At 48.5% G+C, this 15812-nt stretch overlaps 1 protein-coding gene across 1 annotated transcript in view; it reads left to right on the top strand.

The window, feature by feature from the left end:
• Positions 1 to 14017, top strand: part of Maea (macrophage erythroblast attacher, E3 ubiquitin ligase) — a 33553-nt gene extending 19536 nt beyond the window's left edge. The window contains exons 3-9 of the mRNA XM_052198520.1: positions 216 to 419; positions 2640 to 2762; positions 5778 to 5854; positions 9079 to 9187; positions 11126 to 11259; positions 12320 to 12515; positions 12982 to 14017. Of these exons, the coding sequence (XP_052054480.1) occupies positions 216 to 419; positions 2640 to 2762; positions 5778 to 5854; positions 9079 to 9187; positions 11126 to 11259; positions 12320 to 12515; positions 12982 to 13077 (939 nt within the window). The 3' untranslated portion in view covers positions 13078 to 14017. The remainder of the gene's footprint in view (positions 1 to 215; positions 420 to 2639; positions 2763 to 5777; positions 5855 to 9078; positions 9188 to 11125; positions 11260 to 12319; positions 12516 to 12981) is intronic.
• Positions 14018 to 15812: the final 1795 nt, after the last annotated feature.

The following is a 15812-nucleotide window of genomic DNA, read 5'->3' as shown; positions in this document are numbered from 1 at the left end:
ATGGTTGGTGCTGTCCTGCTTCTCACTGTCTCATACAAATTCACCTCAAACAAATGGGAAACCTGATTTATTTTTGTATCTAGTCCAACAACACTCCCTTTTTACTTTTCCTTGCTTTTCGTGAGCATTCAGAGGAGAGGCGCATACATATGTTTTCATGGCTGGTAGCAAGGTTCATGGGACAAACCATCTCAACTGTGTCTGTTGTGACTTAGGCAGTAGAATCCATCCAGGCCGAGGATGAGAGTGCCAAGCTCTGCAAGCGTAGGATCGAGCACCTGAAGGAGCACAGCAGTGACCAGCCAGCAGCAGCCAGCATGTGGAAGCGGAAGCGCATGGACCGAATGATGGTGGAGCATCTGCTGCGCTGTGGCTACTACAACACAGCTGTGAAGCTGGCTCGCCAGAGTGGCATCGAGGTGGGCTTTTCAAACTCTGGGTCCCCTGCCTGGGTGTGAGTACCATTGCGTTTGTCTGTTCCCACCTGTGATGGGTGCCCTACAGTCAGTGACAGTCACAGGATACCATTGACCTGCTTTTGGACAACTTGACCTTGTTATCCTGTTGTGTGTGAGGAGGCCAAAAGGGTGGTGTTCTTACCAGAGCTCCCTGGAGTCAGTGACATGGCCAGATAGCCAGGGAAAGGCATGGCTGCCTTCTTCCCTGACCCGACCACTGTTATGGCCACTGCGGCTAGACTCTGAAAGCCTGGCCTGTGCTTGGTCACCACAGAGTGCATCACTGAACCTGTAGGTTACCCTAGTGTTTTTTCTTGTAATCCATTATTATTTTGATTTTTATTAAATTTATCACCTCATGATGAATTTCTTTGGGAAATTTGCATATCTTTGAGCAGTCATGCGCATCTCTTGGGAGTCAGTTTTCTCCACCGTGAAAGATGCAGGACTTGAACTCAGCTTGTCAGGCTTGGTGGCAAGCGTCTTTACCCCCTGAGCTCTCTCAGCTATCGCTCAAGTCTGCTTAATTAAAATTGTTTATCTTGAAATGGAAAAAATAGGAGAATTTTATTATGATTTCTTTTACTTAAAGGCTGTGTCTCCACCACGTTCAGCAGCTGCACTGCATGCCCTGCCTAACCATGCTCTAGAAGGAGCTTCTCATAACCTCAGCTCCCTCCCCTGGTCATTGCCGTGCACGTGCAGTGGGATGTGATGGTAACGGAGCCCCTGCCAAGGAGTGTGGCAGGAGGAACATCAGGTCTCTAGATCCCAGCCAGAGCACACTGCACATGGTGCAGCTAGAAATTATCAGTTGTTTTGTGCTGGTTAAGTTCATCTCAGAAAGAAATGTTGCTTTTGAAACTGTTTTCAGGCTGGTGAGATGGTCCAGGAGGTAAGACGCTTGTTGCCAAAACTTAACCGATTTTGAGCCCTGTGAACCACATGGTGGGAGGAGAGAGCTGACTTTTGTAGGTTGTCCTCGTGTGTCTACCCGCTAATATATAAACCAGTGTGCTTTTAAACATTGGAAGACAGGACCTTTTTTTTTCAGGTAGCTTTTCTGCTTTTCTTGTAATGTGCATACGTCCCATTGGCCCAGACCCTCATTTTTGCTAATCTTAATAGACCCTTTGATGCAGAAGGGCGCTCTGACCCTGGGTGAGTCCTCTAGAGCTCAGCAAATGATCGCCTTTAGCCCTCTTCAAAGAGCAAAGACAGTGGGGAGAGTGGGGAGAGTGTTGTATTTCTCTCTCTCTCTCTCTCTCTCTCTCTCTCTCTCTCTCTCTCTCTCTCTCCCTCCCTCTCTCCCTCTCTCTCCCTCTCCCCCCCCTTGCTCCCTCTCTCTCTCCTTCTCTCTCACTCTCAAATGTGTTCAGAATAGAGAAACCAGAACATTAGCATAGAGGCGTGGAGGCATTGCACACCTTGCAGAGGACTTGAAGGACGTTGTACCTTATGTTGTGGGCTTGGTGGGGTTGTTGCTTTTTTTATTGTTATTTTTGTTGTTGCTACAACACAACGCCTGACAAAAGCAGGCTAGTGAAGAAGGGTTAACTTATCAGAGTTCCAGGAGATAGGCCATCCTGCCAGAGAAGGTGTGGCAGCAGAAGCCGGAGGCAGCTGGTTATGTGTATGCACAGTCAGGAAGTAGAGAGGGGGGGATGATTAGAGCGCAGCCAGCTTTCTCCCTTTTTACTTGTGAGACTCACAGCCCTTGGAATCATACAAACCACATATTAAGATGAATTTTCCCACCTCAGTTTACCTAATTATCTAATCCCTTACAGATAGGTGGAGAGATTAATTTCCATGGTGACTCTAAATCTCATCAAGTTGACAAGATTAACCCCAGAGCCTGAGCCCCTGTTGGGAGCCAGTCCAAGTGTGTGTAGTGTTTATGTTTCTTGCTAGTCCTTTACTATAACAGGATGGGTCTGGTTCCCCTAACCAGTAGGCATCTGCTATATGTAAGCTTCCCAGGCCTCGTGGACCAGTTTTGTTCCCTGGAATTTTATTGCCTTGTCTTTGCAGTGCCCTAGACAGGTTGGACCAGTCGTAGGGGTGTACGGTGCTGAGCCTAAACTCAGGGTGGGAGGCCGAGGTGTAGAGGGTAGAAACCAGCTGCCCCTGCTTGTAGGCCACAGGCCTGTTGTGACCTTAGCTGCCTCTTCCTCTAAGGACCTCGTGAATATCGAGATGTTCCTGACAGCCAAAGAAGTGGAGGAGTCCTTGGAGAGGCGTGAGACAGCCACCTGTCTTGCCTGGTGTCACGATAACAAGTCCCGACTCCGGAAGATGAAGGTGTGTGAGTTTTCTGGGCTGGGCTCCTGGTGGGAATGGATGGGTCTCTAATGGAGGAGGGGCCAAGGTTGGGTGGAAGCTATGTCACCAACCCAGGACCAACATGGTTTCACCTGCTTGTGGACTTTTGGGTTGGTTTTAGTTTGTGAGGCACTTGTTGGGTTTGGGGTGGGGTTCAGGGTGTTTAGGTGACTGTGCTTCCTTAGGAGTAGCCTCTGTATTGGTTTGGCCAGCAGTGAAATGTGTCGAGCCCTGTGACATGTACAGCGTGTTCACTCCCGCTGCACTTAAAGGTGAGGCAGCCTGTGGATTCCCCACTCGGTCAGGTAAGGGCTGCAGAACTCTGGGCTGTAGTGTCTGCTGATTAACACTTATAAAACACAGAGCCCCAGAACTTAAACCTGCTCTCTGCTTTGTAGCAGAAATGTGTTAGTTTTCATTAATAGCACTGCCTCCACCAGAGGAGCTATGTTTCTTGTTTTCTAAGCTGAGTTTGCTTTAACCCATCTGGTTGAGCTTGTTGGGATGCATATAGTCACCAGCCAAGAATGACACTCTCTGCCACTTGGCTCCCTCAAAGAAAGGATCTTGGTACGGAATTCCTAAAGGAAAGCTAGAATTGATACATAAGTCTGGCCTACTCAGTTCCGCCCTCTCTGCCAGAAAAAGAACCCTTCCATGAGTGAGTGATCTTCCTAAGCTTTGGCCTCTTCAGGGAGTATGTCCACAAGCTTGCTGAATTTACTGTAGGTGTTCCATATGGGCCAGAGATAGACATTCTGGGTAGACAAAGCCTGGAAAATTGAGGTGCTGACTGAGTGCTGAGAGAGAGGGTGAACATTGTTTTGGTGTCGAGAGTCAGCTAAGAAGGGATTGTTAGCAGTTGTCCAGAATCAGGTGATGGTACCTAGTGACAGGCTTGCCCATCACAGCTCTCTATAATCGGAGTGTGCACATGCATGCATGCTCTGCTCTCCCATCAGGGAAGCAGAGAGCCATACTGCACTGAGGTCCTACAGATCAGACACTGGTTGGATGGGAAGAGAAGCATCTCAGACTCAAGTTTCAGTAAATTGGGAGTAACATATAACAGAGATGATCTGTAATTACCTTAGAACTCTAGACTTGGCAGGACGCTAAAGAGCAACCTGGAGGCATACAGAGTGGTAAATTTGGAGGCTCTGGCTGCTGTAGAGTGAACAGGGTGGCTAGCCACCCCACTACATTACTTGGTGTTTTAGATTCAGATTTGGAGAGCTGATTTGCATGACGAATGGGCACCCTTGTGTCGGTAAGGTATTTGAAAATCTAACTGTTAGAGTGAATATTACTCCTAAATAATAGACAGATTTAAGGTTTATGTTTTGGAGGAAAAAACTGCTTTTCCTTCAGTACCTTTGCTTTTAAACATCCCACTTGTGCCCACCAACTATAGAAGGAACAGTGTTACTCCGCAACTTATAGGGCTCTAATGTGCAGGCTCACCACCTTCAGTTCTTGCCTGGGTGGCTTCAAAGTGAACAAAGCATCCACAAGCACCTCTCCACACAGTGGGGCCAGACTGGCCCTGGGGAGCTTTGGGACACCCTGTCTTTTCCTGATCATTTCAAGCCTGCCACCCACCACTCAGTCAGGGCAGCTCCTGCTCTAGTTTGGAATGTGCTGTGCTTCCAGCCTGCTCTGCCCTCAGCCTCGGGCATCAGGAGTGGACATCCCCTTCACCCTTGTGTCCCCAGACAGAGCAGTGTAGGTACGGTCTCATCGTATTGGTGGAGTAGGGTCAAAGCAGCTGCCTTGTGTAGCTGTGTGGAGTGCATTCTGCTGGGGTCACCCTGGGAGTCAGGTATACAGAGGCAGCTGGGTGGGAAAGGCTGCAGCACTGAGGTTGAATTTAAGTCTTCTATGTAGTCAGTGGCATGATTAGCCTTAGACGAGTTTTTATGTCCTCCTTCCTGTTTCTGGCAGGAAGTATTTATGTGTGCTGAAGGTTTTGAGTGGCTTTTAGGGGGCATTGCCCAGGCTAACCTCAAATTTACTGAGGCCTTACCTCTGGCCTCCTAGGTGCTGGATTTATAGGTGGTTTTGTATATGCTGGGCAAGTGCTCTACTGCCTATACCTGAAGGTCTTTAGGTCATTACTGGCACAGAAAGTGGCTTGCTTTCTGTGTGGGGTGGTAGCAGTTCCTGTCTGCTGGCCGCCTTCCTTCATTAAGGAACTGCCTGCACCACATTGTAGCACTGCTTTCAGAGTCAGCTCAGCTCTGGGCTTTTATATAAACCACACCCTGTGCTATCCTCAAGAGTCACTTTTGTGCTGACCTGAGAGCTTCCTCATAACTGCAAATCTTGGAGCTTTTGCCATTCACAGGCCCCACCTATTCTGGAGCAGTCCCCAGCTCAGGCAGTTACAGGACAGACAAATGTGCTGAGCTGAGGCCTGGTGGTAATGGTACGGAGGAAACTTTTTTTTTTAACAAGTCCTCTTTACACAGTCATGGATATATTGGAGCTAACTACTCACTATATAGACCAATCTGGCCGCGAAATCACAAGGCTCTGCCTGCCTCTGCCTCCTGAGTGCTGTCATTAAAGATGTGCACCACCATGCCAGCTAGAGGAACTGTGTTTAGAGAAATTGCGCTTCATAACATTCGTATACTGTGGGACCTGGCAGACCTCTGTCCTCTGGGGAGTTGGCAGGGCTTCCTTATACAGTTAGTTACCTTACCCCATGCAGTCTGGGAGCTGGTGACAGTCCTTGTCTGCTGCCCGTTTGGATGCAGCATGGTTGCCTTAGGGGACTGGGCTCACCATCTGCATAGTGCATTGGCCCTGCCAGAAGAAAACTCCTGCCTATTCTATCAGAATAGAGGCTCTGGTAATAGCACTTCTTCCCAGCACCCTGAGCTTTAATGGTGGAATTTGTGAGACCTGTGGATCCTCGTGCCCAGGTGCCTAGGCCACAGCACTGCTGGCAAGTGGCACCTTCTAACTCTTGTCTGTCTTTTCCCTCAGAGCTGCTTAGAGTTCAGCCTCAGGATTCAGGAGTTCATTGAACTTGTCCGACAGAATAAGCGCCTGGATGCAGTGAGGTAGGATATGCCACATACAGGCTTCTGTGTTAAGGCAGGCTCTCCATGACATTGCCCCTCCCACATGCGTGGCTGGAGGGCTAGAGAGGGAAACACACATGTTGGGCACGTCCGTCCAGTCTGATGGCCTCATCTTGCATGCCCACTGAAGCTCTGTGTTCCCAAGCCAGAGATTAGGTTAAAGTCCCCTGCTCATCAGTTTGACATGGCATCGACCTTAATAGCTGCCAAGTGAGCTAGGCTGGCATCCCAGTCCCCCATGTAACCCTTGTGATAGGTCTACACATCCCATCTTTTCCACCTGAGAAATAGTCATCAGCTTTAGCAAGTATGTCCCAAGAGAAACTGAACTGGTCAGTTCAAAGTTTCTTGGTCTAATGTTATATACGTGGCCATTTGAGAGCATGCTCATAATAGGAAAATTACCTGAGGGCTTCTGCAGGCAGATCTGAGAGTCTGTTTCTGCCCTAAGGGTACAGAGAAGAGTGGCTGGCTGCCCATTGGCCTCTACCTGGCAGGTCCTTACTGGGTCTCTACCGGCCAAGCGTAAGAGTGGAAAGGCCATCCATCTGTCACTCCTGCTTGCCCTTGTTACTGGAATGTCACAGAGAATAATGCACCAGTTTTGCTTCTCCTGACCCACTTGCCTTTAGTCAGCTTTGTAAAGCCTTCCTGGTATCCACCAGGTATCTAGTCAGTGCACACCAAAGCTGGAGCAGTAACTTCTGTAGTTGGGGTTCTTTAATTCCAGCTTTGCCAAGGCTTCTGCTCAGTTAGTCCTGGAGTGTGATCAGGAAAGAACATTCAGATGGCTGTGAAGAAAACATCCGACCAAGAAACTGATCTGACAAGTCCCTTGGCGCATACTTGTTATTTAAAGTTGATAACTATTCCCCAAGTGGAAGAGATGGGATACAGAGCCTGATCATACAGGTTTACATGGGTGGCTGGGATGCCAGCCCAGCTCACTTGACAGCTATTAGTGTTTAGACTGCCACATGAAACTGTGTGATGAGCGGGGACCTCGTGGTAGACCAGTAAAAACACGACCCTGGACATGTGCTGAGCCAGTGACATTTCCTAGCTTAGGCGCTGTAGGGATCTTCAGATGGTGTCTGTTTGTGATGGCTGAGACTCCGCAGTGACATATCCCCCAGAGAAGCCCAGGTGGGAAGCAGAGAGTCCTGCAGGCTCAGCTTTTAGTAAAACCCAAGACTGCTGTTGCTAAGGAGCCTGGGTGGATGAGGGCAGGCATGCCCGAGCTGGCTGTGGAAGCTGGCTCACTTGACCTTGTCTCATGCATTCGTGAATAGGAGATGTGAGCTACCTACACAGGTGAATGCCCCCCTCTGATCCCCTTCTTTCTAGGCCCTGAGCATGGTAGACAAGTGTTGTGTCACTAAGTTAATTTTTTCCTCTCATTTCTTTAAGACTTTGGTTATGCCTGGAGTAGTGGTATGTCTCTAATCCTAGAACTTAGAAGGTAGAAGCAAGTAGATCCCTGTGAAGTTGGGGATAGCCTGGTCTACATAGCAAGTTCCTCCCATTAAAGAAGAAAGAAAAAAATAGGCTCACGGTGAGCTGCCCAATTTCAGACTCCTGAGCTTAAGCGGTCTTCTTTTCAGCCTCATGCCTGAGACTTGACCTGTGTCTCCACGGTGGTACAAGGGACTGTCACTCTCCTCAGAGTTCTCAAGGGCTGGCTGGCTGGCTGGCTGACTGGCTGGTTTGGGTATATCATTCCTGGATATCTCTCACACTGTTATTCAAAGAATACCAGAATTCAAAGAATTTGTCAGTTTCCCACTCTGCATACCTGAGGCAAACACCTTCATGGGCAAACAGGTTCCGGCTGGCTTGTGTTTCCTGACCATGGTCACTTAGTCCCATTGGACAGACCTGTGATGAGAGGAGCCTGAGGAAAGAAGTGTACCATGAATGAAGCACAGCTGCCCAGTTCATGGCAGTCAGGATACAGAGTGGGAAGAGGCAGGGAACCACCATTCCTTCAGGGACACACCCAAGTGACGTAACTCACTCCAGTAGGCTCTACCTCCTAAACTTTCTGGGACCTCACATGGTGTCATAGGCAGGCTACCTAGCCATCAACATACAATGAAGTGCCACACAATATGTTTTTGTTTTGTTTTGGGGAGGGGGCGGTCCTTATATGGCCTGTGATGTACATTAAAGCAATATGAGTTCTTTTGCCTTGGGATTAGGATGTCAGCGTCCCAGGCCTGGTCCTAGTCTCTGTCCGCAGTTTCTGTTGAATGAAAAGCTATGTGAACCAGCTACCTATGTCCTATCTCTGGACATACCTCCCTCTTTCTCTGGCTTTGACACTATCTTGCTACTCCCTGGGGACTCTTTAGTGACATCTACCAGCTTTATTCTCTAAGCATACATACACATACTCACCTTAAGGCTGCCTCAGGTTCCCAGGACATTCTAGCTCCTTTTTTTCCTGACTTAGCACAGGGCTGATGTCTGTGGGGACTTGGTTCCATGGATTTTGCTATGGCCACTGGTTAGATGGTCTGGTTCTACAGGAGGGACTACAGATGTAGAAGATACGACAGTGGATGAAGCCCGTGGGAAGATACGACACCTAAGGGCCCTCATGGCTAATGGCCAGTCCTTCCAGGCTGGTCAGGAGCCAGCCATATGTATCACAATGTGAATGATCGTACTGTGTTTGCTTATACATGATGAGTTAGACAAGGGTTGTAGTCTGTCTGTGGGCCTGAGTTGCTTCAAACAACTTTCAATTGAAACTACTAGACTAGAAGTCTGTGGACATGAAGGGTAGGCACTCAAGGCAACTGGAATCACTCAAGGGCTCCAGCAGTAAGTAATTCTAGCCATAAGTGAACCCATCTCCTGATCTCTTGACCACCACCACCACCACCCCCTCCACACACACACACACACACAGTCCCCCAACCCCAAGCACATCTTTTGGGATGGTATTCCTTTTTGTCAGACTCTGAAAGACCTGTTAGTCCGGATCCTTAAAATTGGAGATTTGGGCATTAGAGAGTTTGGTTCAGCAGCAGGTGAAGGTACTTGCCTCCAAGCATGACGTCCCCACTTTAATCTCTGAGACCAACATGGTAGAAGGAAAGTTCTAACTCTTGACAAGTTGTCATCTGACCTGAATTGTTTAATTAATTATTAAAAAGTTGGGAATATAAACCTAAATGTGCCAAAATGTTTTTTAGACATGCAAGAAAGCACTTCAGTCAGGCTGAGGGGAGCCAGCTGGATGAGGTCCGCCAGGTCATGGGCATGCTGGCCTTCCCACCAGACACACACATCTCCCCATACAAGGTAATGTTCATGCCTATTTACTTGCCCCCCTGCTGGTCCTTGGAGTCAGGAGTCCTGTGGGGTGGGTGGGAGAGTGCTGGCCAGCTCCTGGGGGCTGGCCCGTCTACTGTCAGCTTGTTCTACTACTTAGCTGAGGTGCTCTCGCGCTCTTCCCGTCTAGCTGGTGGGAACTTGGAGGCAGAGGTCCAGAGGCTTCAACCTGGGAGGCTCTGGGTCTCCACACCCTGCCAGCCCTCCTTGTTGTTCTCTTTCTGTCACATCAGCAGACTGGCCTTCTTGCTTTTTCTGTAGTCCAGAGCTGTAGGACTGAAGAGCACTAGAGGTCAAGGTGCCCTTCTTTGGCTGCTCCTGGTCTCTTTCCCTGGTGCAGGTCTGCTGCTTTCAGCCCGCTGATCTCTGGCCATGGTGGAGGAGGTTCTAGGAGAGGATATGATCATGCTCCATTGCTCAGACAGCTTTGTACAAACCTCGGTCCAAGTTTGGGCTGTCTGTCCTTGGCCCCGAGTGAGCAGTGAATGGTTTTTACCCTTGCTCAGTATACATTCTCCGAAGGCATTAAGTACAGGTTTTGCTCATAGTTATATACTTTGTTCCCTGAGCCTTGAGACTGGTTTCTGTCAAAGGATTTTGTGTCTGCCCTTCAGCCTCATCCACAGTTGACCTAACTCTAGTAGCCAGCAGAAGAGAGCTGTGTGTTCCTTCCCCAGAGAATCCAGTTAATACTGCTGATTTGCTTTGGGCCCTAGTCAACCCATATAACTTTGAGATGTAGGACGTCTTATATTAAAATATCATCAGGCCAGAGAGTGTTGGAAATATCTAAATTCATATTTTAGTGTTTTAAATTTCTCTTCACTGTACTGGAGGTTTGGTTTGGGCCTGAGGCATCCAAGTTAGAAAATGAACCAGCTCTCAGATGCTTTAAAAGATGGTTCCAGCAGATTACAGCAGGTTGGGGTACAAAGTACATAGGTAGGTACGTGGTACTTACACCTGCTGTCCCTCCCACCAGTGAGCACTAGGAGAAGCCTACTAGGGGCAAAGCCAGCAGGGTAACAGGCTTAGCCTGTCAAGTCCTATCAGTGACAGATTTTTGGTGACCTGATAGAGAAAGACCAAGATCACACCAGAAACCCTGGTCTTAGGGGCAGACTGGAAATTTAGGGTACAGAGAGTTAAAAGAGGGGGCTGGAAGAGGGCTCAGTAATTAAGTGCACTCACTGCTCTTCCAGAGGTCTTGAGTTCAAATCCCAGCAACCAAATGCTGGCTCACAACCATCTGTAATGAGATCTGACACCCTCTTCTGGAGTGTCTGAAGACAGGTATAGTGTACTTATATATAATAAATAAATTAATTTAAAAAAAGAGAGAGTTAAAAGAGAACTGAAAGAATGGCTTTGATAAATTAAGGAGGGAAGAGCCAGGGTCAGTGAGGGAGGCAGAGAGGAAACTTCCTTTAGAGGAAAGTGATGGTTGAACCTCAGAAGGGCCCTGAAGGCTGATGCTGTCCCTTCTATTAGAACTTCTCAAGCTGGGCACAGTCCTCCATTGACTGCTTCTACAGAAGTAATACTGAACAGTTAGTTATAAAAAAGGTGGAGGCGAAGTGTGTTCTTGCCCTAATGACGCGGAGGCTTTATCCCTTGTTTTTGTACCTGTGGATACCGTATCTAAGTCACAACATTAACCAGGAATAGTTCTGAGCTGAGGTCATCTGTTATAATCTGTCCAGCATTTCTTCTCTGGAGTGACCTCTCTTTCAGCTTTAATTCTCTGCAATTCTGTTTCATTGTTTCTAGACCACAGGATACGAACCAGGCAGTGTTCTGGGCCATTAAGCCAGCAGATGCCTTGTATGGCTGTGGGGGCATCTGTACTGGCTGGGCCTCCTAGTAACTGCCAGGGGAGGGCCCCAGCACCTCTGCATTGTCTTTCAGGACCTCCTGGACCCAGCCCGGTGGAGAATGCTGATCCAACAGTTTCGATATGACAACTACCGGCTGCACCAGCTGGGAAACAGCTCCGTCTTCACCCTCACCCTGCAGGCTGGGCTCTCAGCAATAAAAACACCGTATCCTTTTTGTTCTACTTTATTCTCTCGGGTAAAGGTTGAGAGGGCCTGGGGCCTGCAGCTTCATTTTCTTTGGTTTCTGTGTCCTCTGTGGCTTTTCAAATGTTGCTGTGTACCTGATACTGGCTTCCCAAGAGTCCTCAAGACTTGAGCCTTAACTGTCTAGCCAGTTTGACTTCTCAGCTTGGCTCATAATGGTCATGGCTCCCAAAAGGTGGCAGCCTCCCTCTGTAGGAAAGACAAGAAAGGCTGACCCTTCCTTGTTAATAGTTGGCCTACTTTGCTCTGAAGGCGACTGACCCATCCCTTGTATGACTCCCATTGCATAGCTGATGTATTCCTTCCTGTGATGGACGTCTCCCAATCTTCCGACCCCCCACGGTAGATTTTCATCTTTGGGTGGCTGATCTTATCCCTTGTGTGGTTGCTTGTGTATTTGACTCCCCTCCCTTGTCTGGTTCCTATAGTCAGAGCTCAGGCTAACCTTTTGTGGGTCTGACCCCACCACCACCACCACCACCACCACCACCACCAACAACAACAACAACCAAGGGTGATTCTCTTTTGTATGGCTAAATCTCTGACTGAACCTGTGCCTTGTGTGCCTGACCTGATTGCTACATGTAGCCAAACCCTTTCTGTATGACTGTCCCTCAAGGTAGTGACATTTCTGGTATCACAGCTGGTACGTGTTGTGCTGTGCTCTGCTCTGCTCTAAGCTGAGGCTCAAGGACCATCCTTTTCACCATCTCTGGTGGACTGGAAAGTAAGCAGGTGCTTGCCTGCCACCTTCTGGCGATCCACCAGAACATCCCTGTCCCACACCACGCATTGGGTGTGAGGGTGCCAGCAAGTGGGTTCCCCCTAGGTGGCAATACCAGTGGCTTGTCTTGCCCTATGTCTCTGTGAAAACTGACATTGAATGACTATGGCATTCTTTTAACTTGTTAGCTCTGTTGTTTTCTGTTTGGTGTCCCTAAGGCAGCCCTGTGGCTAGTCACAGCATATCTGCCTTGTTGCTGACCTTGTTGGTACAGCCTTTCCTTAATCCTGTGTACAGACAGTGCTACAAGGAGGATGGCAGCTCCAAGAGCCCTGACTGCCCTGTGTGCAGCCGCTCTCTGAACAAACTGGCGCAGCCCCTGCCCATGGCTCACTGTGCCAACTCCCGCCTGGTCTGCAAGATCTCTGGTGATGTGATGAATGAGAACAACCCACCCATGATGCTACCCAATGGCTACGTCTACGGCTACAATGTGAGGGGCCTGAATATCAGGGCTGTGGGTTGGGCTGGGCAGGGCAGCTGTGTTGAGAATAAGGGTACCAGGGTGAAGGGGTGCTACATGTAACAGGTATGCCTTCAAGAAGTGACTCTGTAAGATTAGATGGCTTGAGGTTGAAGGGATGGCTCCAAGGTTAAGAGCATTTGTTGCTCTTGCAGAGGACCTGGTTTGGTTTCAAATACCTTCTTGGTGGCTCACAACCATCTGCAACTATCTAGTGCCAGGAGTGACTTAAATTCTATGAGATCTGACATGCTGTTCTGATTTGCACAGGCATCAGGCACACATATGTACATACATGCAGGCAAAGTACTCAGAAGTAAATGCTATCAAATGATTTATTCTGCAGTAACTTATTTTTTGGAATGAACCTTAATTCAGATATTAGTTTGCATGGGATTTTCTCATTTTAATGCATAACTATGGTCTTGTTTTCCAGTCTCTGCTTTCTATTCGTCAAGATGATAAAGTTGTTTGCCCAAGAACCAAAGAAGTCTTCCACTTCTCCCAAGCTGAGAAAGTATACATCATGTAGGCCCTGCGTTGCCACATGCACGCCCTCGGCCAGAGGCTGTGGTGGGTGGGAGCCATGCCCTCCTGCCCTGACCCCTGACCCCAGACCCCAGCCTGCCTTGGCATTTGTTTCTTGCGACCAAAGATCAGTGAGCAACGACAAATACTCTTAGAAAAAGAGGAAGTGAGATTTAATAAGTCTGTGCTTGAGAACAAACAGCGTTTGATTGGTAGGATTTGTAACATAAGTCGACGATGCCTCTGCAGGTTCTTGCACCTGTCAAAAGAAACTTTCTCTACAGTGTGACCTGAGCGTTCACCCAGGAAATCCAGAGCATCTCAGAAGTAGGAATTGGTTCATCGGTTATTTCCCTGTGTTTCTCCGTTTGCTTCCTTTTGCTAGTGATGGGACTCAGGGGAGCTTGAGGAACAGGCTGGTCCTTTGCCAACTCCTGTTGGTCACAGCCTGGGCAAGGTGCTGGCCATACCGGTTGGCTGCAGTGACTTGTGATGTGGTGCCGAGGCCTTTCCTGACTTCACTGTCTAGCTGCTGCCAAAGCACCGTGCACCTCATGCACCTGGGCTGCTACTTGACGAGGCTCTGCCCACATGGCCAGGGTGTCTGGGGCTGTGTCTGTGCACAGGTTCAGTATCTCACCTTCCAGCACCGCCTTATCTCCTGCTTTGAGAATGTATTCACGGGAAAGCCACTGGACTGAGTTTCTGCAGAGGCCTTGCCAGGTGGTTCCGTAGTCCTAGAGTGTACATGCTTTTCATTACAGAAACTTGATAGTTCAGCTAAAATAAGTACTGACGGGTTTTCAAAACAAATGAACCATTGTAATTCACACACAACCATATTGTAGAGGTTTGTATCTAGCGCTTATTTTTGCATGTTGATGTTGATTAGCTAATGAACTGTAAATGTAAAGCGTGTTAATAAAATAGCTTTCTATTTCTCATTTTTTTGTGTGTGTGAGGTGTTTGTAAGACCTCATGTCTCTTGCTAACCCTGCCAACCAGTAGGCTATGCAGCACCTCCATGGGACCTGAGTTTGTCTGTCACTGCAGTGAAGGGCACTCAGCATACCTGTTTTGGCCCAGTAGACAAAACATTGCCTACTAACCTCCAAAGGGGTTTTCTTTTCCCTTTTTTGTTTGTTTGTTTTGAGACAGGGTTTCTCTGTGTAGGCCTCGCTGTCCTGGAACTCACTCTGTAAACCAGGCTGGCCTCGAACTCAGAAATCCGCCTTCCTCTGCCTCCCAAGTGCTGGGATTGCAGGCGTGTGCCACCACCGCCCGGCTCAAAGGGCTTTTCTAAGGAATGAGGGCATAAATATGTAGAGTCCTACGGGTGACAGTTGGCTCCTGGGTCTAGCCAGTGCTCACCTGGAGCCAGAGCGTTGCAGGCTTGTTGGAGGACCAAACTGGATCTTGAAAGCTGTTCTCGAGATCTCTGTTCTTGGGGTCCTAGGGGCCGCTGTTGGAGGCAGGGGATTATGCTGTACACAGTGCCAGGCAGGTGCTCTGAGTGTTCTCCTCACTTCCCTTACCCACTCGGGTCTGTCTGTAACTGCAGCTCTGATTCTTCCTCTGTGGCAGCTGCATTGGTAGGTGCTCCATATCACCTACTTCTGCCAGTGTGGCCAAACACATGTACCCCAGTTCAAATTGATGGGGGTACCCACTGCTTCCCAGTGCTCTCTGGAGCATCTTAGGCCCTGTTTTAGGGTCTCTGTGACCTAGCACCTATTGACACCTCTATCATTCTGGAGCCACAGCCTGTCTGGGTCTTCTACCCACCATACCAATGAGAGGCAGAGCACAATGACCCCAGCCATTTTATTTGTTTGTTTGTTTATTTTACCTTCTTGCAGTGTAGCTGTCCTTTGGGTCGAGTTTGACTATAATGAAATTACCTGATACGACGTTCATGTGGTAAAGTGTATGAACATTCTCTTAGGGAAAGGGGAGGTTTAGGAGGCTTCTCCCCTCCCCGAGGTTCTCCAGGACAAAGAGATAAAGGAGGGGAGAGTTCCAGCTACGTATAAACTACACAGGGAGGTGGTGATACACACTTAATCCCAGCACTCGTAGGCAGAGGCAGATGGATGATCTCTTGTGAGGTCTTGGCCAGCGTAGTGTTCCAAGACAGCAAGAGCTACACAGAGAAACCCTCTCTTGAAAAACAACAAACTACATGGGGGAACTTCTTGGTACTGAAGGTGCCTTCATGTTCCTGTCAGTAGTCCACATAACTCATTGGTTCATGAACCTGGACTTGAATGGAGTCCTTTCTCTGCTGCCGCTGCCGCCACCGCCGCCGCTTTGGTTTTCTCTGTGGTATAAGTTGGCATGTCTCTCTGCTGTAGTGGCAGTTGCAGGATTTCTGCTTTGGGTGAAAAGACAGGTGAAGCTGAGCTTTCTGCCTTGCATGAGGGAGGAATGACACATGGAAAGGGACATGCAGGCGACATCTTTCTGAGTTGGCAGGAAGTAGATAATAGGGCAAAATGAAGATACAGACTTACTTGAAAGGTTTTAGTCTTGGTTACTTTTTTCATTGCCATAAGATACCAATGGAGACAATGTACAGAAGAAAGCCATTTAATTTGAGGGCTCATGGTTTCAGAGCAATAGAGTCTGTGACTATTATGGTGGAAGGTATGGCAGCAGGCAGGTGTCCTGGAGCAATACCTGCCTGAGAGGACACATTTTGAGGTAAGCATGGCAGAGAGAGAGAGAGAGAGAGAGAGA

The sequence above is a fragment of the Apodemus sylvaticus genome, chromosome 11, assembly GCF_947179515.1.
Source record: "Apodemus sylvaticus chromosome 11, mApoSyl1.1, whole genome shotgun sequence".
Classification (NCBI taxonomy): Eukaryota; Metazoa; Chordata; class Mammalia; order Rodentia; family Muridae; genus Apodemus; species Apodemus sylvaticus.
The sequence above is the reverse complement of the archived record's forward strand: the minus strand, read 5'-3'. Positions and strand labels throughout refer to the sequence as shown.